Raw genomic sequence first — 27031 nt, 5'->3', positions numbered from 1 at the left:
GCTTACCAGGAAAGTTCCTGGGCCACACAGAAGTGTGGCCAGGAGCAGGGCTGTCCAGGGGCCTCCGGGAGGAAGCCTGAGCTCGCCCTGCTGCCCCACTCCACCCCCACGGCAGCCCCTGCCCACGCTCGGCACTCACCTGAGTCTGAGGCTGCGGGGCTCACCAGGCTGAGCAGCTCCCGCTCCTTCTCATAGTCCCCTTTGCAGAGCAGCTGCCCCTCCTTCAGGACAAACTCATCGCCCTTCTGAAGCTGCCGCTCGCAGACACAGCAGCAGAAGCAGCTCAGGTGGTATACGCTCTTCTGGGCCCGCATAACAAACTCGTTGGGGGCGATGGCCTCAAAGCAGCCCCCGCATTTGACAGCAAACAGCCTGGCAGCAGGGAGAGAGAGGGGGGACAGCGCTGTGAGTGGGGTCTGGGGTGGCCCGCGCTGCCCTTGGGTCAGCAGTGCAAGGGCCTTCCAGACCTGGGGAGGGATGCCTGCCCTGCAGGGGACGTAAATCCGGGTTACTCAGTCTCCTCCCGGTCACTCTGATCAGCAGCAATCCTGGGTGGCCTATGGAAGACCTAAAACTGAAAGCGGATCTCTGGGGTTTCGCCTTAAGCTGCCTCCCACACGATAGTGCCTTTGTCAGGGTTCTGGGACAAGCACTCACGTTCCCGAGAGCCATCTCTGAGGTCCGTCCTTTGCAGCACTTGTTTTACTATTTCCAAAATAAAGACTTGTTTTCCTTCCTAAAGTAATAGCACAATGGTGGGGGTGGGTTCTCTGAAAAACACTCTCTCTGTCCCCACATGCAAGAGGAGTGGGTGGACGTGGGAAGGTCAGGTAGTGTGAGGACAAAATGGCCACTGTGAGTGCGAGAAACTGCATGTCACTCTGCGTCACCAACACAGAACCAGGTGGCTCCAGGGGCAGCAGCTTGCTCCAACAGCAAGCCCCCTCGGCAGGGGCTTAGCACGTGTCTCCCTGCAGCCAGGCCAACTCCACAGTGGCCTGAGCGTGGCCAGCCCCCTCCAGGTGTCCCCATGTTCACTCAGCCGCAGCCCTTCCCAGCGCCCCTTCATTCACTCAGAGGCCTCCGCTGTGCACCCTGCGCACGCACACTCTGCCCAACAGGAGGGGAGGGAAAGAGCCAGCACTGGCGGCAGGCTCGCAGAGGCCAGTAAGTGTCCAGTGTCTGCGACACGCCAGGCACCGGCAGGCACAGACGAACGCCCGTGCAGCGCCGTGGCCTGCCTGAGGAGAACCAGCGAACACAGTGTGAGTGAGCCTCGTCCCTGGGGACGTGTCTTCAGGAAACAACATGAGAACAGGACAAAGCAACGCTCCGTGAACACAAAAGAGGCTGACATCAAGCCATGGTACGTTGACAGATCAGAGCGTGCGGTCCCTTCCCAACCACGGAACCACACCAGCTAGGGCCCAAGGCCTCGCTGCGCGTGGTCTTTATCCTGGAAGCTTCCTGGAAGAACAGAAGACTTGGCCTACAGGGAAGAGGACGCGAAGGAAGCAGGTCCAGAGTGGCAGCAGACAGGGACACCACCCCGACGCTCGGAGTGAAGGAAGCAGGACTTGAGGAAGGGAGTAGAGCCCGCTGCCACAGTCACGCTGGGGACAGCTCCCAGGATGGGACAGTCTGCCGTCCTGCCTCAGACAGGAGCCTGAGTCACCACCGCTGTCTGTGTGCCCTGTCCTGATGCGCCTCCCACTGCCTCTCAGCCCTAGAGGGGAGCTGGCGGCCACACATGGGTGACCACTCATCAGGTGCACAATGCCCCAAACCAGAGCCCCAGGCCCCAGCGCCCCCCCAGTTGCAGGGTTTCCTCTGCGTCTGACCCTCTGGGCCCACCAGTCCTTTCACTCCCTCCTCCAGTGCTCGGCCAGGCTACCACTTCATCCCTGGCCCAAGTCCCCGGTCACCCTTGCCAACCTGAGCCACCGCATCCGTGCTTTTCCAGCAGCTGGTCAAAGCCCCTTTGTCCCACGCCACGCTCCTCCTCCCTCCCCTGGAATGGGCTGCCTGGAGGCCACGGTGCCCAGGGGCCGCCCACTGCAGAACCCCTGAGCAGGTGGCAGCAGCTGGGCTGGTCTTTGCTCCCAGCCTGCTGACCTCCCGCTCTTCCCTTTTAATCTACCCCACTCCACAACGCCCCCAAGATGAAGGAGCTCAGCAAAGAAAGCCCGCCATGTTGACCCAGGAAGGCCGCAGGAAGGCACAGGGGCTGCCTGCCCGGGTCCTGCTGGGGTCCCCTGGGGATGACGATCTGAAGGGGCCAGCACTCGGTTCCTGCGTGGCCTCTGGGGGTTCTGATTCTGAGCCAGGTCAGCCTCCTCACTGCCTGGGCACCCTCACCACCCGGGAGTGCTGGAGGCACACAGTCCCCCGCCCGTGTGCCAGATGTGTGCACAGCTGTACCCGTGCCCTGTGGTCCCAGCTGTCGGATGCACGGCTCCCACACCTTGTTTTCTCTCAGGCTCAGACTAGCCAGGAAAAGGACTTGTTTAAAAGTCCAGGTCATAATTAAAATACAGCCTGTCTCCTCTAGTGTCTTGGATGTGTCCCCATGGTCACCTCCCCTCTGAATGCTAATGAGACCTGGCCATGGCTCTGAGCCTGGCCGGTGGCTGGCCCAGGGCGCCCAGCCCCTCCAAGCATGCATGGCCATGCCCGCTTCCCCTAAATCTCCTCCCCCTCATCTCACTCCCTCACCTTCATCTTCCCAAGGAAAAACGGCTGTGCCCATTTCAGAGACCCAGCCCTCAGGGCCACCCTTCCTGGACTGGTCATCCTGGGTGGGACAAGGCAGGTCAGAGGCGGCTGCCCCTGTCGTCGGAGCCCTCATGCTCTCAGGCAGCAGGCTGGAAGGGAGTGGCCTTGGTGGGCGTTTGGGGAGTGTGGGGAGAAGCCGCTGGAAGGGCGCCCTGCACCTCCGTCTTCTCTCCCTCCTCTCCTCCCCGCCCCTCCTGCCCTTGCCCACAGGCTCCTCCAGGCAGGAGGCAGAGCCCCCCGGCACTCACCCGGTGCCCGGCTCACGCCTCTTCTGGTACAGCCACGGTCCTGGTCACAGGCCCTCCACGGCCACCGCTGGTCACAGGCCCTCCACGGCCACTGCTGGCTGAGCACCCCACTCCTCCCTGCCGTGGTGGTGCCCATCCCAGGACCAGTAAGGACCGATGAGGAAGTGGTAGGTGGGCCTGGGCAGGCAGGTCAGCCGCTGACCCCGCTCTGTCTTTTGACCCCCTGGTTCTCCTTCTTGCTCCTGAGAAGTTCTCGGTGCTTGAGTTGTCCAGAGCCCGTCCTGGGAGATGGTTCCTCCTCAGCGGCAGAGGCCCTGGTGTCCAGGACCCTGGCTCTGGCATGACCTCAGGGCACAGCGCCCTGCTCCTTAGACAAGCCCAGGCCTCCGTCCTCGACCACCAAGAGGCAAGGTCACCCAAGGTAACAGCCCTCCTCCCCTTGCCTACGTAGGTGCTACAGGGAAAGGCAAAGACCAAGAGGAAAAGCCACTGACCAGGGAGGGAACAGAGGAGGTGGAGCAGGGTGGGCTCAAAACAGCCTTTCCTGGGCCTCATCTTTTTTTTTTTTTTTTTTTTTTTTTGGTACCAGGGATTGAACTCAGGGGCACTCAACCACTGAGCCACAGCCTCACACCAAGTTTATATTTTATTTAAAGACTGGTTCTCACTGAGTTGCTTCACTGAGGCTGGCTTTGAACTTGTGATCCTCCTGCCTCAGCCTCCCAAGCTGCTGGGGTTACAGACGTGCTCTCATCCATTTTTAATAAGCAGTGCTGCCCAAGGCAGACTGTCCAGGAGTTCAGGGATGATCAGGAGTGTCCCTGTCCCCAGCCCTGGGCAGACTGTTCAGGAGGGTAGGGACTCCAGGCCTGACAGGTAAAGGTGACAGCAAGAGCTGCCAGGCCTGAGTCCTGGGCTCAGGGTAGGGTGTGCATGCGCCCCGTCACACGGCTAACTGTGACGGCTGACCCCAGGTGTCGTCTTGACAGCACTCAGGGACACGCAGGAGCTCTGTGGGGAGAAGGCAGTTTGAGGCGAGGACTAAGGAAGGTTGCCCGTCCGTCGTGGGCACCATCGGCCTGGGCTGGGCTTCCCCCTCCAGCTCCCCAGGGCTGCGGCCTCAGGCTAAGTGTGCTGCCCTGCCTCAGGATGGCATGTCATGGGAGCCCTGTGACCTCAGGAGCCAGGTCCCCTGTGAAGTACCCTCTCGGTTATCTGGCTCTGCGCTGTTGTTCTGTCTCTCTGCAGAAGCCTGGCTAATGTGCCCAGTGAAGAGTTCTGCAGGTGTGCCGAATGCCCTCCTGTCTTCAATCAAAGGGAAACCAAGAGGTGAACTGAGGCCTGACTTCCCCTCCGGGTCAGTACACTGCCATGTCACTCGTGAGTGGCCATGGCTTCCTCCAGTCTCCCTAGCCCCTGACCCAACTCCCACAAGCCCCATTCTCCTCCCTGCCCTCCTGGCTGCTGCCCACTCCCCCGTGTAGGAACAGCACAGACGAAGCAGCCTCCTGCCCCTCAGAGCTGTCCCAGGGCAAGGCTTCAGGCCCCCGAGGGACGACAAGAACAAGAGGGGCGCTCCAGAACTCCTGACCCCAGGCTGTGTCTGGAGAGGCCAAGATGGTCATTCACCTTGACCCAAGTCCTGCAGACTTCAAGGGAGATTCCTGAGGCCTCCACACCACACCATCAGGTGGAAGGAGGGAGGCGGGGATCTTGATTCCAATCTGAGCTGTGTACGACACTGTCCCCCCTCCAAATGATAGATCAGAGCCATCTTTGCCCCCGGCAGTAGCTATTGCAGATCAGGCCCCATTTCCACACTGAAACTCATCCATCAGGTGTGAGGAGCCTTGGTGAGGAAGCAGAGGGTCTGTGCTCGGCTTCCCCCCTCTCCACCAGGGGGCAGCATGGCGACACTCGCCAAGTGACATGTTGACTTGGTAACTGAGGCCATCCTCGCAAAGACAGGGACTGGCCAGGAGCCAGAGATGTCTGCAGGCAAGTCTGCTGCGGGGAGTCTGGGAGAGCATGTGGCTGAACTGAAGGAGAGACGGTGGGAGAAGAGCTTTCAAAGGCATTGGGAAGCGCGAGGTGGCTTGTGGCCTGAGCAGCGGCACATGAGCCGCCTTGTCAGCTGGCTGCAAGCTGTCCTTGAGGCTGGGCAGCAGGCCACAAAGAGCGCTGAGCACCGCGCGGCGGTGGGAAAGTCTGCAGGCACAATAGCAGTGGCAGGGTCTTCTACAGGAGACAGTCTCAAGGCTCACAGTGGAGAGAAATGGAGAACAATACCAGGCCAGCGGGGCCAGGCAGAGCCGCTGCCCCCCGCGGCTCCAGGGGAGCGTGGGGAGGCCCGCACAATGGGCTGGCGGAGCGCAGAGCGGGCTGCGAGGGTGATGTCTGCACGCCCCAGAGGCGCCGGGAGGCCTCATCAGGAACACAGGGCTCCTCGCCTGTCACAATGCCACTGCCGATGGGTGGTCACCCTGCAATGGTGGGCAGAGTTCTTGTTCTCACAGAGCCTCTGTCCCCGTCGGGAAGACACGGTGGAAAGCCTCTGCTTCTTAAGTGTCGTGGATTCAAATCTCAGCTTTGCCTGTAAGCCCCTGAGGGAGTTGCAGACTCATTGGGGGTCTCGGCTCCTCTGTCTGCAACATGACGTCCCCCATCTCAGGAGACACTTTGGAGGTTAAATGACGTGCTTGAAGGACCCAGTACACGAGCTGCCCTCCGTCAGTAGCTTCGCCCCTGCACTGAGGCCAACGTACACACCTACCCATGAGAATACCTGAGACACTTCCAGGCAGCCCGCTGGCCTACACAGAGCTCGGTGGCCTCAGGCCCTGGGCTTCCTCACCAAGAAACACTAGGTCAGACGCCAACCAGCCACCACACGGCACTGGGAAGAGGTCAGCAAACATGAAGGCCAAGCACTTAAGAGGCAGCCCTGGCCCTGGCCTTCCCTGGGCCACAGCAAATATTGACCCACCGCCTGCTGCTGAGCGACACCGGTGGCCACCGCCTGGTGCCCAGCATATGCTCAGGACGTCAGGGCGCGGGGGCTGGCCTTGCAGGCCAACAGCTGCTCCTTCTGCTCACAGACACCGTCGGGCAGATATTTGGAACAGAACCTTCCCTACATCATTCAGTGCTCAGGTGTCAGCTTCCTTCCCAGGCTGCTGACCACATGCGGACCTGCATCGGGACCCCCAGCTGTCCCCAAGACATCCGTCACCTTGCCCCTCATCTTGGAAATGGAAACCCAGGCCCCAAAAGAGCTGTGGCCTGGACACAAAGAGAGCCAAGACTGTTGCAGGACCAGCCAGGCCTGAGGCTCAGCCAGTGGTGGGAATAAAGAAGCCAAACCCGAGCAGAGAGTGGACACGGGGGACAGTGAGTGTCTCCTCCTGGCAGCTGACTTTCCACCTGCTTCCCCACCACCCAGGAGGCCATCTCCAACCAGGCTGGATCCCGGAGCGGGGCCATGTGGCTCAGCCTACGTGGCAGTGTCTTGGGTGTCATAGACACGCAAGCACAGCAGGAGACAGAGAAGAGACACAGGACAGCACACGCCCAGGGAGCTACCGCTTGGTCTCCTCTAGGAATGCCACTGTCCCTTCCCTACCCTCGCGGCCTCCTGGGACTCTCCCAACCATCCCCAGCAAACACGGCGCAGGACGCAGTATTTTTAGCTGATACTCTGGGCACAGATCCCTATTGTTCCTCCATTTTTGGCTGGGCCACATGGCACGTGGCCAACGCAATGGACACTCCTACAAAGAATGCGTGTTTCCTGGCTGTGCGGGTGCACGTGTGAGCGCGTGCATGACGACAGCAAGGACAAGGCGACACGGGTGGCGTTTTGATGGGAAGGATTCTAGGACCCCGACAGGGCGGCTCTGCACGCTCCGTGCGTGCTGCTCATTTTGGTCACTGTCACTTCATTCATGAGCACCATTGCACCATAGTGAACACGAAAAGCAGAGACGCCTTTTGTCACAACCCAAGGACTGCCCGTAGCAGCCGCTGACACCAGCAGCACTGAGTGGGGACAGAGGTGGGCGGAGACCAGAGAGCACATTCCCAGCAGGCTCAGTGCATCTCCACCTGGCGCTGCCTGCCGTGGGAAACCTGCTCTCCAGGACCACCCGCCTTCCAGGGGAGGCAGAGAAGACGTCCACTGACAGTCCATGAAGGAAGCCCACCAGGGCCCCGAAGGGCTCTGCCTTCCCAGCTGCAGAGAGGAACCCTCTGGTCATCGGGTTTCCAGAGGGCACTGAGCCTGAGAATCACACAGGTCAGTCTTGTAGGACATGGGGTGGGGGGCAGCGGCAGCTTCTTTCATCTGACCACTGCCCTCCTCCCGTAAGGCCTGTGCCAAGGACCCTGGCAAGAGGCAGGGCCGGACCCTCCACATAGCCCCTGCCCGAGCATCTCACGCTCCTCCCAGCTCTCCCAAGGGTGAAAGGGAGCTCCCAGGGTGGACCAGCACCAATGGCCCCACCCTGTGTCTACACTTTTGAGTTGGCCCTTCCTGCTCTCCCACTCTCCCACCGTCCACCTCAACTCCCTGCTTCCCATCCATATCTGGGTGGCACCACACCTGCTGGGGTGGCACGGCACAGTCAATGCCACTCACTGTCACAAGGCAGGGGACTCTGACTTGCCCTGCCCCACCAGGAGCTGGCAGTGCTGAGCACAACAGGCCAGTCCCAGAGCACAGTGCTATGTGGTCCACTTGAGGATGAGCAGGCAGACTCGAGAGGCCCAGGGAGCCAGGAAGAGGGGGCACTGGGTGGTGGGCAGGGTCACTTGTGTAACAGGAAGAGGCCGGATGGGTGACAGGAGCAAGCACTGAACATGTTCCGCGTCTCCAAAGTGAACACACTCAGCGGTGGAGAGGCTGAGGGTACATGTTACCACGACCACTTAAAGTTCCACAAAACAGAAAATGTTAAGAACCTGGAAGGTAAAAGGTCTGTGTTCACACTCTGCCTCCTGCAACCCAGACCTAGGTCGCTGTGTTCCCAGCAGCTAGGGCAGCCCTGCCAGGTGGCACGTAGGCGGCTGGGGGGGGGGGCTGAGGGACTGGGGATGCTGGGAAGGCCGCTGCTTCCCTGTGAAGGGGACAGACTCGCCCAGTACCTTTGGTTAGCTCCTCATCTTTTCTGCCAGAGTTAGAGTTCAGCATGCAGTGGTGACCAGCACCTTGGCTCTCAGAGATCATAAGCTGTCCCCCACGGACACAGAGCCAGAGAAGCCAGGCTTCCTGAAAGCTTCCTTGAGAAGAGGCACCAACCAGACTCTCGGTTTCTTGACTCCATTTTAGTGAGAAAAACGGAAAGCCCTCTGGATGAGCCCACTGCAGTGAGAACGCAGTCAGAGGAAGCCAGGGCAGCCTTGCTCAGCCCGAGGTGCTGGCCGGCTACAGGGACATCCCCGCTGTCTGCTGCCTGCCGGTCCCGCACTCCTGTCTGGGCAACTCTTCCTCTGGCCTGCTTTCGTGGTTATTAGCGCTGCAGAGTTATGCCTAAGGCTGGGGCCCGTGCTGACGTCATCACACAGGCGTGGAATAGAATCCCTCCACCGCCGCCCTCAGCTCACAGCGCACCACACACCGCGGCCGAGCTCTGAGCCCAGGTGCCCAGCGCCAGACCAGCGGATCAAGAAAATGAGGTCTCTACAGACAGTGGCGCCTTGCTCGGCCCTCAGCAGGATGGAACCACCCCATCTGCAGGCGCGGAAGGGACTGGAGACTGCAGGGCCAAGGAGGCCCGCCAGCCCCAGAGGTCCAGGCACGGGCTTGTATCACGGCCCACTAGGCAAGAGCTTTCCAAGTCCGTTCCACGTGTAGTGCTCCTACTTCTCTGATGGACCAGGTACCCACTCTTGACCCATTTCCTCCACCACCTGTTTCCTCACTTCTCCAACAGCTTCTGTAAGGAGTTATTGCTGGTGGCGACCTCCAGCTCCCCTTGTGAGGCCAGCCTGGTCAGCATGTGTCCTGAGCTCCCCAGCAGGACTGCCTCCTGCAGACCATCACAGCCTCCACGTCGCTCAGGGCCAAGCTGAGCCTTCACCAGGATCTGACATCGCCATCGCTGGGCCTTGGCCCCTTGATCTCGGTTTCCTCCTACCTCACTGGTCCCTCTGTGTGGTCTCCGTGTAGCTCTTCTTCGTCTTGGTCTTCTTCCCTCACTGAGTGCCACCCTTGGTGATCTCACTACAAGCCAAGGCTGACTTTCCCGCCGCCTGCCCACTCTCCAGAGTCTGCCTCATAGCACACCTATCTACAGGTATCTCCACCCGGATTTCTTTCCTGACAGTTAACTCCTGTTATTTTACTTGTGCATATTTACAGGGTGCAGAGCGTGCAACCATCAAACCAGGGAGCTTAGCATTTCTGATTCCTTTGAAAACACTTCTAAAATTGTTTGATTGACACATAATAACATGCACATCTATGGGGTACAGTGTGGCAGTTTACAATCTAACTATTCAAAACCAAAAGTAGAAACATAGGATCCCTGGTTTTCCAACCCACCTGACCCTAGCTAGATCTGCTCCAACCACAGCCCCTCTCCTCTGGTGGAGGACACCTGCATCTCTCCTGCTGCTCAGGACCCCAATCCCAGAGTCACCCTGACTCCCGGCCACACCCCACACCCAGTCAGCCAGCAAGCCCCCACTTGGCCTTCCCAGTACACCCAGAGCTCCCACAAGGCCCTCGCTGGGGCCCAGCAGCCTCAAGGGAGAGCCGTCTGCTTCCTCTTGCACCTGCCCAGTGGCCTCCCACACAGCAGCCAGGGTGAGCCCACCAAGAGCTAAACCAGACCATGCCACCCACCTCGACTCCCCATCTTGCAGGTGAGGAACAGAGACCCTGCAGGTCCAGGTCCAGGAACTGGCTCCACCCAGCTAGTAACCAGAGAGGCCAGGATTGGGCTGGGCAATCAAAGCTGCCCTATGTCACTGTGCAGCCTAGCTCTGATGGTCATCCCAGTCAAAGGGTAGGATGGGGCTTTGTAAGTTGGAGGCCCTATGTGACTACAGTGTCACACTACCACCATTGCCAGCCCACGCTCTCGAGAGGCAGAGCTGAACGGATGAGGTCATCCACTACATGGAGATGCTTTTCCAGGGAAGGCAGGCCAGAGGAGCCTGAGAGCCCCCTGGAGATCCAAGACCTGGGCTGGATCCCCCACAGGAGAGCATCAGCCTGGAGAGTCTGCTGAGATGACCACCGGGGGCTGGAAGAGTGGGGAAACCAGGGGGTGGTGGCAAGTGTGCAGAGCCAGTGGCACCCCCATGCCAACCAAAAACCCGCGATCTAATTTCCATTTAGGAGGCCTTTCCTATGCTCCTCTCCCTGCCCAGCTCTATTCAGAGGGTTAGAGAACAGGGATGAACAGGAGCTGCAGACACAAGGACCCCTGTGAGACGGGTTCCATGTGCACGGACGGAGCAAGCGGCATGCAGGCTGGCAAGCCCTGCACGCGCCACACGCTCCCTGGATCGGGGGCTGGGGGCTGCAGAGTGTGCTACAGCCAGAAGCTTCCAGACCTCCCACCAAGGAAATGAATAGTGGCAGGCTGGGGTGTCCCTTGGGGTGTCCCAAGCCAGAGGAAGTCTGAAGAGAGCAGAGCTTGGGAGGACCTCTGTGCTCTGCTTAGGGCCATGAGCTCTCAGAACCCCACGGCGGGACGGAGGGAGCCCAGGTCAGCCACACCCCAGCCTCTCCAGCCTTTCAGATTCCAAGTCACAACTCTGAGAACAACTAGGAAGTTGAAGATCAGTCCTCCCAAGTCAAAACTTGGAGAAATGCTCCAGGAGAATCGCCTGCACCCTCCCGGGGTTCTGCGACCGCCCAGCACCAGGCGGGAGGCAGAGGAGCAGAATAGCAGGAGCTCCGGGAGTGCCACTCCAGCGGTCCCAGACGGCAGGGCCAGACCTCTGGGAGTCTCTGTTTCCCAGGTCCTGCCATCAGAGGTACTGTCTTAGTCCTTAAAGGGTCATCCTGGCTGCTGTGTGGAAGACGCTGACCCCAAAGCCAGGAAGAGGGGACCTCCCTAGCATGCACACCCCCATTCAAGCAAAGGGGCCGTTTTAGTCAGCTTTTATGCTGTTGTGACTAAAAGACCCGGCAAGAAAATTCTGGAGAAGAAAAAGCTTATTTGGGGGCTCAGGGTTTCAGAGGCTCAGTCCATAGACGCAGGTTCCTTCCCCGGGGCTCCAGGTGAGGCAGGACATGATGGCAGAGTGTGTGGCAGAGGGAAGCAGCTCGCATGGTGATCAGGAAGCAGAGAGAGACTCCACTCACCAGATACAAAGTACAGACCCCAAAGGGGTACACCACCTCCTCCAGCCACACCCCACCTGCCTTCAATTGCCCCCAGTAACACCTTCAGGGGGTCAATGTACTGATTGGTGGATGCTCTCGTAACCAGTCATTTCACCCCCAAGCCTTCCGGCACTGTCTCACACGTGAGCTCTTGGGGGACACCTCACATCCAGGCCATGAGAGGGACTTCATAGGACTTCATACCTAAAACAAATACTGCTCATGCTGTGGGTGTCGAGGCCCCGGGCCAGGTCCTAGGAGGTAAGTGTGAACAGACCAGGCAAACTCCCTGCCCTCGGAGTTCACGTTCAATTAAAAACCTACAGATACCAGATAAAACGTCGGATGATCACAGTGGACACACAGAGGCGTAGAGGATGACCGGAAGTGCCAGGGCACCTAAGGTTCTCAGGGAAGAGCTGATTTCTGAGCCAAGACCTGAAGGAGCTGGTAAGGGAGAGTCAGTATGGAGGGAAGAGCTGGCACAGAGAACAGGTGCAGAGGCCCCGAGGCTGCTGCACACCCACCCGCAGAGAGCAGCGGAGCCCGTGGGGCAGGGGAGCCCGTGGGGCAGGGGAGCCATGCCAGGGCTGGAATCAGAGAAACCAGCAGACCAGAGAGGACTTGCACCATGGGCAAGGACTTCACTTTTCCCCTGGAAAGTCCTTTTGTCCTTTGAATGTGCCAAGAGGGATGTGCAGTGGAGGAGCAGGAAGTGAGTGCTCCCAGACTCAGGGTGGCCACCCACCAAGCCAGGTCGGGGCAGGAGGAGCACTGAGCCCAGACTCAGGGTGGCCCCCACCAGGCCAGGTCGGGGCAGGAGGAGCACTGAGCCCAGACTCAGGGTGGCCCAGGGCAGCAGAGCGGGCAGGCACCAGGAGAGGAAGCCTCTCCCAAGAGTGCTACTACAGGGAGATGGGGCCAGCGAGGAGGGTCTAGGGCCAAGGGTCGGAGCAGTTCCAGGAGGCCGGCTGCAGCTGGAATGTTTGGTGTGAGGGAAACTTCAGGATGGAGGAGGGGGGGTAGGGCGAGGTAGGTTGGGAACGGGCACCTATGCAGAGCTCCAGGCCTTGCTTAGGGCAAGGGAAGCCTCCTGCCTGCTGAGGGAAATGTGGCTACTCCGTGGAGAGCGGTGCGGTCTGGGCCACTCTGGACGGCCTGATCTGACCACGGGACCATCTGACCAGCTGCAGCTGACATCTGGCTGTAATTCCCAGGGTGTCTTGCTTTGCCAGGTCTCCCCTCCTGTGGAATGTCCGTGGAGTGGGGCTCAGGAGGGAGCAGAGCGCCTGGTAAGCTGAGCCCTGAGCTGAGCCACACACACGCGGCCGGGGCCTTGGGCAGGTGCTGGAGGTAGTGGGACTAACCTGCATGGTCGCTAGGAAACCATCCCCACACCAACTGCCAGTGCACACAGGCAGTAAAGGAGTCCGTGTGTGTTCACATGCATTTTATACTCCTGGAGGGGAACCCTGGTATGGTGCAAGGAACACCAAAAGGCCTGGTTTGAGTCCCCCTCTCTCACTTATTAGCTGCGTGGCCTTAGCTGAGCTACTGAACCCCTCTGAGCCTGAGACTCTTCGACTGTAAAAAGGGATGCGATATCCAGACCACCAGTCACCTCTGCAGGTGAGCAGGTAGCTCTCGAGTTGGCAAAGCAGCCCCTGGCTACCTAGACGACCAGGTCTAGCTGTCTAGAACTGCTTCAGTTTCATGAAACATTCTGGAAGCCACTGCGAAGATCATGAGAAGGGTCACATACAGCCCCCAGGAGGGGCTGGACTTTCTGTAACTACACACTGGACAAGGACCAGGTCAGAGTGAAGCCCAACGCCCAGGCTTGTGGTCTCCTCCAGAGGCCATGCCCCTGTCCTCCCCGCTGAGCTGCCCAAGGCTGCCAAGAGCTGCCCAGATGAGGGTTTCTGGTTGCAGCCCCTACGACCCTCCCCTCCCCCAGCTCGAGTCCCTGGGAGCCCCTGAGACAAAGGAGGGTGAGATGAGTGACGACTCCATGTGAGGACGGCCTGGAGGGTGTGGTCACCTCAGAGCAGGGGTGCTCTGGAACACCCTGCTGAGAGCCAGCTTCCCTTCCCTGCTGCTGTCCAGGATCTACTGCCATCCTCACCATGGACATGGCCGCCAGAGCCCAGCAAACTAACAAGACAACTGTGAGCACTGTCTGGGTCTCAGCTTCGCTGGACAACTCCCCAGTAGCCCTCTAGATCCCTGTCCAGCAGACCCTCCTGTGATGACAGAGACTTCTGCTCTCTGTACTGTCCAGTCTGATAGTCACAAGCCAGGTCCACGGGCCTCCGAGGAAGGCGCACAGAGCCCACCCTACCCCCTCCTCCTGTCCTCGCCCCAAGGTCAGCGCAAGCCCTGCAACCCCTAGGTTGTCACCTGGGCCTACACAGCGCTCCCTGTGGCTCCGGTGGGCACACGATGAGGATGGCCAGAGCCGGGGAAGTCAGAGGAGGCTGGGAAACTCCCTGATGGGGCGAGGCAGGAGGTGCTGCCCAGGAAGGGCCAAGTCGAAGGACAGCCTCGAGCCACAAGCACCCGGCAGGCTGCGGAGAGGAAGGGCCAGGCCAGGGAGACCCAGGGAGCCCGAAGTCAGGGGTGTGGAGCTGCCCTGGCAGGGGCAGAGGAGCTGAAACCAGCACCACGCTTCCTGCAGCACAGGAGGGTCTGGAGTGCAAGCCCACTTCAGCTTCCATTTTACAGACACGAGGAGTCTGGGCACTTCTGGGCAGGGGACAGGGTGAGGAAAGCACTCTGCTGGTCCAGGGCTCCTGGGCCAGCACACGGACAGAGGTGAAGGGCTTGGGAGGGCATCCCCTCCTTCTGCCCTACAGGAGCGGACCCAGGTGGTCAGCACACAGGCTGGAGCTGCCTGCAGCCCCCCAGTGGTCGTGCCCACCCTGCAGGAGGGCCTGGCTTTGCAGGAGCAACGTGCCCCCCCCAGGACGGGCCCTGCTGGTCTGAGGCCTTCTCTTCCCACTGTGCCCTGGGGTGGACGAGTGGCCCTGTTACAGCCAAAAGGACAGGAGCAGGGTCTGCCAGAGGCTTTTCAAGGTACATTTTCCTCCATGCAGATGAAGCAAAGGGTGGAGAGCCACACAGGGCCAGCCTTCCTTCCCACCTTGGGCCTGTCAGTGAGAAGGGGAGGCCAACCCACAGGCACTGGACATGCTGGACGAGGACCCAAGGCCCTGAGGACAGGAGGGAGAGTGGGAAGAGGCCAGGCCCCAACGCTGCTGCAGGGCTAACCCAGTCAGCAGCACGCACCTCCAGATCAGGCTACGGGGACGCATGACAGCCTGAGCCCTCCTCTGGGCTTTCTGTTCCTCGAAGCCCAACACCTGCCAACCCACAGAGTGACCAATGAGTCCTGCAACAGGGCCTGTCAAGGCATGTGCACCCTGAAGGACATCCCTCTGTTGAAGGCACAGTGTCACCAAGACAGAGGAGCAAGGCCACCACCGTCAGAGATGTCTGTCCCCATATCAGAAGCCAAAGAACAATGCTGTCCCCTTGCAGCTGGGCAGGGGCAAACATCCGGCAGGAAGAGTCTGTGCCAAGCAGAGAGAGGGCTCGGGGCCAGCTGAGCCCTGCACAGCCATTCAGCTGCCCACGAGCCTCAGTGTTCCCTCCTGGCCAGACCTGGGCGAGGCAGCAGGTACCTCCCCAGCCACATGCCCACTGCCCACCATGCTTTACAGACACAAGAGCGAATCCCACCTATGTCAAGGTCAACTGCAAACACTTGCTGCTGCAGAGAGCTCCATGTGTCCAGAGACCCAGAGACCCAGTCGCACGGGTGACTGAAGCATCAGCCACGGTCATTCAGTCGTTGAAAGCAGCAGGGCCTCACGAGGGTGGCACCCGTGCCATGGAAGACACCCTCCTTCAGGGCTGCTCCCCCCTCTGTCCTCTGGTCTGCTTCCTCTGGGCTCAAACCATGCACACTCCAGATGTGGCCCCTCCCTCAACACAGATAGCAGGACCACTTCAGGGTAGCCGAGGACGGGTGGGCAGGAGTGGGTGGACTGCAGAGGAACTCAGCAGCCGCGGGGCCCAGGGCCCTGGCGGGTCTGCTGGAGCTCTGCACAGGGCCTCTGAGTCACAGTCACTGATGATGTGGTTTAGGAGAGGCCATGAGGATGGAGCTGGGGCTGGCGGCCCTCAGCTCGATGCACCTGGGGAAGTCCGCCGGCAGCGTGGACAGCTGGGAGGAAGGAGGCCTAGGCTGCCTGGAACATGCTCCACGGGTCACGGAGGGACACTATGAGCGCATCCCTGCAGCATGAGGCGGAAACAGGACCGCACCACATTCCAGGCCTCCCAGGAGAAGCACCTCCTGGACTGAATCCGCAGTGACCGGCTGCTGGTGCAAGCTGGGAGCGCTTGAGCCTGTGCCGGGGCCAGGAGGGGGCAGCTCCTCGGTGAGTCCCAAGGCAGAGTGTCTGGCTGACAGACCCTCCCCAGCAAGCTCTTGGAGGAGGAATGGGTGAAGCCAGCCTGGCCCCTTGGAGGCCCTGCCAGGTCTAGTGACAATCCCCCCACCCGCAGGCCTTTTCAAAGGTGAGCAGCGAGTGGCCTGTCAGAGCTTGCCCGGCCATCTTCCTGGGGGACCAACACCAGAGGTGGGCACCTCTGAGAGCAAGTCCCACAACACCCGCTCTCTGTCCACGCAGAACGATTCATGTCGCCATTCAAATGCATAGTCTACTTGAAGGGGAGAAAAAGGTCAAAAAGGTCAAATCAAGCAGTCAGGGGTGTCTGCATGTCTACTGAGGCAACCTCACGCTCTTGCCTGGCTCCTGGACACAGGGTGCTGACCTAAGTCTCCTGTCTGTCTTCTGATCTGAATGTCACCCCAACACTTTGCTGCATAATATCTTACTCACGACGACAAACGTGCACCAGCCACTGAATTAAGGCACCTCGTGCTACATACAGATCTCCCCAAAATGCACACTGTCCCTTATCAGGACAAGCCACTGGAGGCCAGAGCACATCACTGAGAAAGGCCAAGTGGCACACAGGAGTTGGAAAGAGCTCAGGGGGCGTAAGAGGAAGTCAGGGGGCGTCCAGTCACGGTCAGGGGCTGCTGGAGCACAGGCACACCCCGAGGCCCACAGAAGCGGTGCCATGAGGGCCGGAGACAGGGGCAGCCAGCCTGGAGCTCACCTGATGCATGCCAAGCGCCTCGACAGCACAGGCCGGGCATGAGTGTCCCCACTTTGCAGAGAGGCACCCACAGACTCTTTCTGCTCTACTGACGTGTTGTCCCCGGGTCCTCGAGGGTGCAGCCACCTGCCAGGGTCCCTGGAACCACCTCTCTGCTCTCCTCCTTTCAGATCCAACCGTGGCCCCCCCCTCAGCCCTCTACACAGGTGCGCACACACACTGCCACTCTTGTGTGCGAGGGGTACTTCACCTCCTGCTCGGGGTCACGCCACGGTGTTTACTGATAACGGTTCACCTCTCACACCCCCACTGTCTCTGGAAGAACAGCGTTCATCTCTACAGCACAGGGCCTTGTGTACAGTCGGCGATTAATAAAAGTGGGTCAGAGTGAATGACTTCCGACTAAACTAATTTGGGGTTTGAATTGTGGGCAGGGAGACCCAGGCTTGTCGCTGATTCCAGGAGCTAAGGAGGACCACACTGCCCTTGGCTATCCACCTCCACAGGGCTGGGCTCCAGGGAGGAAGAGTCACTGCAGAAATCAGAGGTGGGTGGCAGCAGGGCTGATGGATGGCCACCACCTCATAAAGAGCTGTGGGACACAGTCCCCAACAGCCTCAGGGCCGCTGGGTCCCTTGGAGCTTTATGGCCCTGATACCATGGCGGTCAGATGTAACACCGTGGAGGAGCCCTGGGGGAACCCGTTCACAGGCACCAGTGAGCCCACGTGCCCCCTTCTGCAGGCGGAGGTGGAAGCTCTCACGAGGCATTGGGGCGATTAACTACAACAAGGTACTGTCCAGGCACGCCTACGAAGCCAGGCGCGGGCCAGCACTGCAGGGATGCCCATTGCCTGGCCCGCCTGGGGGACCGGAGCTCCAGCACCTGCTTGATTGGGGGAGTGTGGGTCTTCTGCACCCACCCAATTCAGGGGAGTGTGGGTCTTTGCACCCACCTGATTCAGGGGAGTGTAGGTCTTCTGCAACCACCCAATTCAGGGGAGTGTGGGTCTTTGCACCCGCCTGATTCAGGGGAGTGTAGGTCTTCTGCACCCACCCGATTCAGGGGAGTGTGGGTCTTTGCACCCGCCTGATTCAGGGAGTGTGAGTCTTTGCACCCACCCGATTCAGGGGAGTGTGGGTCTTCTGCTCCCGCCTGATTCAGGGGAGTGTAGGTCTTCTGCACCCACCCGATTCAGGGGAGTGTGGGTCTTTGCACCCACCTGATTCAGGGGAGTGTAGGTCTTCTGCACCCACCCGATTCAGGGGAGTGTGAGTCTTTGCAACCACCTGATTCAGGGAGTGTGAGTCTTTGCACCCACCCGATTCAGGGGAGTGTGGGTCTTCTGCTCCCACCTGATTCAGGGGAGTGTGGGTCTTCTCTCCCGCCTGATTCTGGGAATTGTGGGTCTATGCACCCGCCTGATTCAGGGGAGTGTGGGTCCTTTGGTCTGTTTCGGCTTTCCACTTCAGCACGGGGTTGCAGGAGCTCGGGTTAATGATGGAAGGAACCCCACGGTTTCCAATAAAGGAGGCCGCCCCGCCCGTTGACCCAGCTCAGCCAGCCAGACTGACAGCTGAAATTGCCGCTGCAGAGCATCGGAACGCAGGGCTCCCTGCAGGCAGCACCCGCAGCCCCAGCACTGGGTCGGCCTCTGCCAGGCCAGCGCTTTGCTCCTGGGTCCCTCCAGCCACTCTGGACGTTGCTGGTCAGTACCGTGATGGCAGTTACTCATTAGCAAGCGTGGATAACAGCCCCAATAAGCAGCAGTCTGGGCCTCACAGGAGACAGTGTGACCGATCATTCCCATTTGTGAGAACACCCCAATAAAAATGTCAAAGGTGTCACACTGAGTCTGTCGGGGTAACAGGGTGACTTCCAGGTAACTCGTATCCTTCCTTCCTGAATTCCTGGACAGGGTCCCTTCTACCACACTCTGTCACAGGCCCTGGTGTCCAGCAACTCCACAGCCCCTCCTCTCTTGACAGAGCAAATCCAGACACAAACACTAAGTAATCCCCCTCCAGGGAAGGAAGAGCCGCTACATGGGCAGCTGGGTCAGGCCTGGGCTGGGAGCAAGTGCAGGGACACACACAGCGTCCAGCAGAGACACGGGGCCTCTGGTCTCGGAGCACGCACAGCGTGGGTGCATGGGTGCCTCTGTCCTCCTGGGATCGGAACACCAGCCAACTCAGAACAGAGCAACCGGTGCCAGGCAGCAGACAACCGCGGGTGTGTGGGAATGTCCCCGAGGCTTCACAGGGGGACGCCAGAGCGTGAGCAAAGGAATGCGTGCCCCAGAGAGGCTACGGGCAGCGGGAGGAGGAGGGGGAGGCTGGAGACAGAGGCCCGGGAGAGGAAAATGGGCCCTGGCCTCAGGCCCGACAGCCCATCTCTGACTCCCCTTGCCAGACTTGACTCCCGTGCCAGGCTTATTTTGGAAAGGCCTCCCTGCCTCTGCTAACTGACCAGACCCGCAAGGTTAAGAGCTCTTTAAACACACAAAGAGTCCAGCCAGACAGCCATGCCCAAGAGGCAACCACCTTCCCCCGTCACCCTCGCTGTCTTTGGAGAAGCCCTCACGGGTGTGCAGCTGCGGGTCCCGGGAAAGGTAAGCCTGTGTGACCCAGTGATTGACAGCAATGCCCCTTCTCAGCCCTGTGGAGACGAACCCTGGGGAGGCCTGAGGGGGCTCGTCCTTGGTTCAGATGAATTGCTCAACTCTTCAGAGAGCCTGGGAAAAACGCCTACGTCCACGGAGCTGAGGAGGAGGGCAATGTTAATAGACAATGCACGTGTACCGCCTGACAGAGGACAGAGGGCTGCACAGGCGTGCCACCCGCGGGACCTGATGTGGGTACGGTGGCTAGGAGAACTCCAGCTTAGAGGAGGAACATGCTTTGACAGCAAGAGAGGCAGAGGGAGGGACCCAACTGAGCCCCAGATTTGGGCTCTACCATCTGTAATGGCCCCATGCAAGGGCCACCCTGGCCGCCCCATGGCCACAGGCAACTGGCAGAGTGGATCCAAATGGGCGTTGTGAGCTGCATACAGGTGCCAGCTCTGGAGACATCATTTCACCATGGCACAGAAATGGCGTGTGCCCGGGGCGGGCTCTGTGGCTGCTGGCAAGAGAGGCCAGTGGGCAGGGAGGCTGGTGTGCTGGGGGTGGTGAATGGTGGACAGGATGCAGGGCCGGCCAGGATGGGAAGACGCTGGAGACAGGAGCCAGGGGTCAGAGGGGCTCCGTGGGTGGCATGTCCAGTCGATGAAGTTGTCTTGGCATCTGCCCACCTCCCCCCAGCCACAGGGCTCGCTACCAGGAGCACCAGCTTTGCACGGGCATCTCTGCCAAAACCTCCCCATGGGAAGGGGCATTGCAGGGCCGGGCAGGCGCCTGGGAGACTTCAGGAGCCGTGAGCCGAGCATCCAGCCCTGTGATCTGTCAGTCGTGGTCTGCGCTGGTCTCACACGCCTCGCAGCGGGCAGATGGATGCAGGTTGGAGACGGACTGACCCAGGTCATCACTACCCCATGTGAACCCCTGGGGCTCCCGACTGCCAGGAAACCCCGAGCCTCCTCTTCCCACTGCTTTCTCCAGGCTCCGGGTTCCTGGGCGCTCACTCCTTCCATCGAGGCCACAGGAAGTCGGCTCCTTCTTTGGGGTGCACTGAACCCCTGACCCCCACAGCACCCTAAGTACCCCTCTGACCCCTGGCTCCTCTCTCCAGTGTCTTCCCACCCTGGCTGGCCCTGGGGCAGACACCCAGCCTCTTGCATTTTGCTGGATGATATAAATGAAGAAATAAAGGGGGACTCTCACCCAGGGGTGGGAGGTGGGGCCTGTGGTTGGTCTGTGAACCCCCAGATGGTACGGCTTTCTGTGTGTTTGTATATTTCTGGGAATAACTGCAGTTGCTGACAACGCTGACCAGGTGTGTAAGTCGCTGTGCTAAGGGCTTAACACATGATTGCTAATCCAATCCTCACGCCTAGGAGACAACTGGCTTTGCCTCCACTTAAAGGTGAGGAAAGGGAGGTAGCAAGGGCTCGAAGGACTTGCCCGGGGCTGCCGAGCTAGTGAGCAGGGGAGCCGGACTTCCAACCCAGGCCACCTGCTGCAGAGCGCACAGCCTCACCCACGGGGCCTCTTCTAGGAGCCTCTTGCCAGGGGCGCCGCGTGCACGGCTCTGGCGTACTCCTGCAGGGTGAGGAGCTGCGCTGCGCCCGCATGTGGGAGCGCCCAAGCTGCTCTCGGAGGAGCTGCTCCCTGCCGACAGGTGCCCTCCTCTGCAGCTCTGTCCTCAATGGATCCTGTCACTTCTTCTCAGCACCTACGTGATGCCAAGTGCTTCACCAAATGCTGCCTTTGTGTGCCAAAGGCGTCCCCTCTGCAGCCGGCTGTGCTTCCTCCCGTCTCCCTCCTGTCCCCTGCAGCCTCTCTGAATCTCACTTGCTCCCTATACCCCGGGCCACACCACCGGCTTCCTGCCTGCCCCACGGTTTGAGTGGCAGTTGATGGGAGGTGGCAAGACTGTCTTCTCCTTCTGCCCGCTTGCTTCCCAGGGACAGGGATCCCTGGAGAGAGGCACAGCACATGCCCGGTCTCACCCGAGAAGACTTGTCAGCCAGGCAGTCGCTCAGACAGGTCCAAATTGAGGCGTGGAGCATTTGCCCTGTACCTGGTGCTGAGGTCCCTGAGGGCTCAGAAGGCACAGGCAGGAGCCCCACTGTGGCCAGAGGCGGAGGCAGGATGCCTGTTAAACAAGACCCCAGATAAGAGCTATCTGGGCAGGCTCTGCTTGTGAGGGTCTTTTCTGGAATTCAGCTAGAGAGTGAGAATTAAACATCCTCTACCAGTTGATGTTTTCCTTTGTCCACAAGTTCTAGAATCGAATCAGGAGCCTTTTAATTTTGGGTTACAAACTCACCCGATTTGTCCATGGAGGCTGTTATCCTCTGACAGGGACTCCGTGGTGTGTGAGACATGAACAGGTGGGGACTCCACGGGTGGTAAGAGGCCAGGTCTCTAGAAACCACCCCTGTGGCCAGCAAGCACTGGCCTAGTTGGCTTCCTGCTGCTGCTGAACCCAAGCTCGGTCCCCAGTTCTTAACGAGGGTCACAGCTATGCACTTCCAGACCCAAGTGCATGCTCACCTTCTCCACCTGCAGGGTACCTGAGAGAAGATCCGAGGGAGAAGCTGGTACCACACCCTCCCTGAGAGGGAAGGTGCCATGCAGGGTCACCTATTCTCCCAGCAAAAGCCCTACCTCTGAATCCTCGTCCCCCTTCAGTTAGAGGGGCCGGTGCCGCCTGTCCAGAGCAAGGTCACTCAAATGCTCACATGTCCAACAGCCTGCAGAAAGGGTGTGGGGCACACTTACCCTGCTCTTAGCATTTCTGATATAAAGATAACTGGCATTCACGGAGACCACCGTTGGGGCCTATTCGACAGCATCTCTCCACATCAATAAACATATCAACCTCCCCAAAGACCCTCGCTCGAGTGGAGATTTGGGAGGAGGGCTTGAGCCGCCGTTTACATGACCCTGCATCTCCAGGCCCTCCCTGGGGCAGGCCAGTGCTCGTTTTACTGCCTGGCAACCAGACTGGGCCTAAGCTTGCTAAAATATGAGTGTTTTCTTGGCTGGAGTAGCAGAGAGCCTGCAGCCCTACAGAGAGAGAAAAATTGAACACACCAGGCCGTGGCTCCAGAAAGGGGAAGAATTAGGCTTCACACCGAGCAGGCTGAACCATGGCATTCTTCAGATAATGCTTAACAAACCCCCAAACAAAGGCAGCCAACTTAGCTGCATGTTCGTAAAATGTATTCTCAGCAGATTCGAGCCTACTGGAGCGCCGGGCAGCCCCGCAGCCAGGTCCCCGTCCTGGGCTTCCCGTTTTTCCGTGCTACTCCCCTTGTCTGGATCCCAACAGATTCTGCCAATCAGAATTCCTCACCTCGGGCTCAGGAGGGCTTAGCAACCAAGGTAAATGGTGGGGCTTTTAAATTTGATCCTTACCCTTAAAAACAACTGCTCCCCGCAAGCACCCCACGCCGATGGGCCGTGACCCAGGCCAGTCGTCCTCATCGAGTTGAGGGCCGACTTCTCCGAGATGAGGAGGTGCAGAGCCCCACTCACCTCCACAGCTCTCTGTGGGCTGCCAGGGTTGCAGTTCATGTCTACCCATGATGCACTGGGCTCCAGCGCCACGATCCTGAAGGCTCAACTGAGGTTTTACACACACACACACACACACATGCACACACGTGTATATGTGTGTGTATACACATATTTCCTCTGCCATTCTTTTCTATCACCATGGTTATCATTATTGTGATCAGGTTTGTGTACCTAAAAAAGCCAACTTGATAAACAGGAAGACAAGCTTTTGTGGTTGGGTCTGACTTTCTGTGCAGAATTTTCATGGCTGGTAGAAACAGTAAAAGGCAAGGCTTCTGTGTGCAAGACCAAACGCAAATCTTGCTGAACTTCAGGATTACTCCCCTGCAGGGTACTGCGTCAATCTCTCACCCCAAGTCCCAGGATCTGTGCCCTGGGCAGGCCCCTGGTAAGAGTTACTCAGGGGCAGGAACTCCAAGCCCACAGACCTTACATATAAAGTTAACACAATCACCCTCTCCCACAGAAGGCAGGGCTCCTCTCCCACAGAAGGCAGGGCCCCTCTCCAGAACATGGAGAATCAGCCCTGCTGGCCAAAGTCCCCCTGATACCCCTTGCTAACTCTGACCTCATGCAGGATTCTGCTAGGGACCTTCGCCCCTTGAATAACAATCCCTATCCCTCCCCGCACTCCCATTCAGGAGGGAGAACAAAGTACATTTAGTGCCTCTAAGAAAGCAGATGCCCAAATGCAAGATACGCAGCTCTGAAAACCTCAGACCCTCCGGCTCTTGACCCTGCTGCATGCGGCCCCTTCCCAATGCTTGTCTGCACTGAAGGTGTCCTCTGGGAAGACACCTCCAGCCCCAAAGCACAGTCTAGGATCAGGGTCAGGAGCTGCAGTCGGCTTGGACTTGTGGCCTAAACTTTGATTGAGTCACGTCTGGTAGACTCCAGTGGCGGCCACTACAAATGTGGAGGCCAGGAAACATGTCAAGCATAGAGTCCAGATCCATCCCAGGAGGCAGAAGATTCTGAGACTGCTGGGGGTGAAGACAGGGGCATTTGCTTTAGGGGAAGGGTTTCAGGCTGAGCACAGCCCACAAGAAGCAGGCTTTACACACAATAGCTACAACTGTAGGAAAAATCAAGGCAGCATGGGTGCGAGCAGCAGCTATTTGCAAGACCACCCATTCAGTCACACATACGTGTGTGTGTGAAAACACAAGGCACTGTCCTTTGAAAATGATGCTATCTTGTTTAGCATGCAGCCTCACCAGTGTAAAAATCCAGGAGTGGCCTGTTGGCTGGTCAGCAATTCCATTGATTCAAGATTGTCCTGTGGTTTAAGAGTTTTTCTCCCCCTAGAGATAAGGAAGGGTTTTCACTGAGAAGTCAGCCTCCCTCGCAGCCCTGGTGACCAGTGCTCCCAGGTGTGCAGTGGCAGGCTGTGGACAGGAACACGCCCAGGGCAGCAGACAAAAGGAGCAGAGTACAGTCCAGCCACCTCTGCGAACAGGTGTCCCTGAGCCCCACCAAGTTTCTGCAGCTTCCCTCCCACTCTGCCAGGGAGTCCCTTCAGACCCACCCACACCTGCACAGGTCCCGGTGTCTATCACTCCGAACTCCAAGCTCCCACCAGCTGCCTGCTGACGTCCCCTGTGGAGGCCATGGTGCACATGAAGTCTCAGTGGCCACTGCTCTTTGCACATCCTCTACCCACCCTGCAAACTGCCCAAAATCAGCCAGCTAGTTGGTCACCATCTGCCTAGCAGCCGCCTTGAGCTCCTATCTGTCCCCAAGCACCCCCAAGCCCCCAACCAGTCCCGTCAGGCCTCCAAGTCCCCTCCACCGTCTCTCCACCTCTCACGTCTCCACAGTCGCTGCCTCTCTGGTCTTTCTGGGATGTCAATCAGCTGTCCCTCTGCTGTGGCAAGCCCCCCAGTGGTTTCCCAAGAACTAGAATAAAAGCCGGGATCACTGCTCTGATCAAAAATCTCTGATTCGATCCTCGCTGTCTCCAAGAGCACTCCGAGGCACTCTCCCTGGCCTGGGCAGCTCCAGCACAGCTCTTCTTTCTGGGCCTCAATATGCAAGCTAGTTTCCAACGCAGGGCTTTTCACTGGTCAGATTTCCTGCCTGGAATAACCTTCTTTTCTTCCCTGTCCCCTTCTCCTTCCTCCTCCCTATCCTCCTCCTTTACACAACTGGCCCTGGGCATTCAGCTCTAAGTTCAAACAGGTGTCCCTGATCCCCCAGCCTAAAGCACTGTCTGGTCTCTTGACCATATACCCTTTACAGTTCTGCTTTTTTTTTTTTTGTACTTTTTATTTTATTTATCTTTTTTTTGGGGGGGGAGGGCTACTAGGGATTGAACTCAGAGGCACTCCATCCCTGAGCCACATCCCCAGCCCTATTTTGAATTTTATTTAGAGACAGGGTCTGAGTTGCTTAGTGCCTCATTTTCACGGAGGCTGGCTTTGGACTCATGATCCTCCTGCCTCAGCCTCCCGAGCCATTGGGATTACAGGCCTGCACCATAGAGCCTGGTACTGCTCTCGTTTTCTCATGCTGGCTTGACTCCTCCGACTCCACCACACCCATGAGCAGAGGAGCCCCACTCATGGCAGGGTTTCAAACCATGTTCAAATGCATGGCTCTTTAACCGATGAAATCATACAAACGCACTCCTAGTCATAAACACGTAGCTCTTGACACGTTGGAGAAAGTGTCTTTATTGTTGTCACTGTGCACAAGGAGCAGCACAAGTTAATGCTTTCATTTTAGTTAATACCATGAGACAGAAGAAAGAAATGGAGAAGAAATGATGAGACTTCCCCACCTCACTCCAACCTTTAGCACTTACAAACAGCTCCATGCTCTGTTCAGACATGAACGGACTTAAGAAACGGTGTAGAGGACAAAAGACCTAAGTCTGCATCTGGGCTCAGCCGATTACTACACAGGGATGCCAAGTCAGCCACACCCCCTCTCTGAACAAGCCAATTACTACACATTGATGCCAAGTCAGCCACACCCCCTCTCTGAATAAGCCAATTACCACACGGGGATGACAAGTCAGCCACACCCCCTCTCTGAACAAGCCAATTACTACACATTGATGCCAAGTCAGCCACATCCCCTCTCTAAACAAGCCAATTACTACACATTGATGCCAAGTCAGCCACACCCCCTCTCTAAACAAGCCAATTACTACACATTGATGCCAAGTAGGCCACACCCCCTCTCTGAATAAGCCAATTACCACACGGGGATGACAAGTAAGCCACACCCCCAGCTTTGTTTTTTTTCTCCTGTTATGAGAATATCTTCAGCCCTGAGCCTGACAGGAAGGCATGGAGGACAGTCAGCCTATGACAGCACTCTGCGAATGTGCACTTGGCGGAGGAAAAGTGTGGCTTCGCCTTACTGAGACAGGAGGACTTTTCAATGACTGCAAAAATCCTCCTGACGGCGGATTTCGCTGGGTAGCATCTGATTACCTTGGCTCAGTGTTTGGAGTTGAAGCAGAAGATGAAGAAGGACGGACTGCGAAAGAAAAATTGTGAAGAACACGTCCTGACAACAGTGAAGGCTCACTCCGGGAGGCAGAGCTAATATCAGGAGCGAGCCACAGGCAGGCTGCGGAGGTCAGAGTTAATTACAACCCTCGGCCTTTTCCGAGCGGCCTACCCTGCCCCCTGGGCTGGGATGCCGCCTCTCCATCTGAGCTGGCTGATATTGGCCAGCAGTGATTAGTATAGGCCCACAGGGGCTTTAAACTTCCCTCCTCTAGTTAAACTGTTTTCTTGCAGCAAGATTTATAGGCGCCTTTTCAGAGCACAAGCGGGTTGCCACTGCGGAAGTCTGTCCACTTGCAGCCCTGATCGCCCAGGGGCCCCAGCCCTCTCCTGGGAATAAAGGCAGCCTCTATGTGGGTGATTGCTTCCTGTGCAGAGGTGGCATTAGGGTTCCCCATCTCTGCCCGATCTGCAACAGCCACCAGAACCAGGAGCCACAACCAGAGGAAAAACAGGCTTGAGGTGGCCTTGAGAACAGCCAGAGTGCCCCCACACTCCCCATCTGTGAAATGGGCTCACCTCGCCAGGCTCTGACAGATGGGACCGGCAGGGCATTTGGGAGAACGTCATTCACACCTTGACCATGCATCCCCCCAGGGCATCAAATGCAAAGGAAGGGGCTCAGCCTGGTGGACCTGGACTCAGGTTCCTAGGGAAGCATCCCCAGCTAGGACTGCTTGTTAAACACTGCAACAGGTTCTAAAAGAAGCAAGTGGGCACCCTTTCCAAGCGCCTTTGTCTGCAGTGGACCTCTGTCCATTTGATGGGG

General features: G+C 58.4%; 1 protein-coding gene across 1 annotated transcript in view; it reads right to left on the bottom strand.

The window, feature by feature from the left end:
• The window catches only part of Lmx1a (LIM homeobox transcription factor 1 alpha), a 123844-nt gene that overhangs the window by 37434 nt on the left and 59379 nt on the right, over positions 1-27031 (bottom strand). Inside the window, exon 4 of the mRNA XM_027922875.2 lies at positions 140-372. Coding sequence (XP_027778676.1) covers positions 140-372 — 233 coding nt within the window. The remainder of the gene's footprint in view (positions 1-139; positions 373-27031) is intronic.

Source organism: Marmota flaviventris, chromosome 12 (assembly GCF_047511675.1).
Source record: "Marmota flaviventris isolate mMarFla1 chromosome 12, mMarFla1.hap1, whole genome shotgun sequence".
In the NCBI taxonomy this organism is placed as follows: domain Eukaryota; kingdom Metazoa; phylum Chordata; class Mammalia; order Rodentia; family Sciuridae; genus Marmota; species Marmota flaviventris.
The sequence above is the reverse complement of the archived record's forward strand: the minus strand, read 5'-3'. Positions and strand labels throughout refer to the sequence as shown.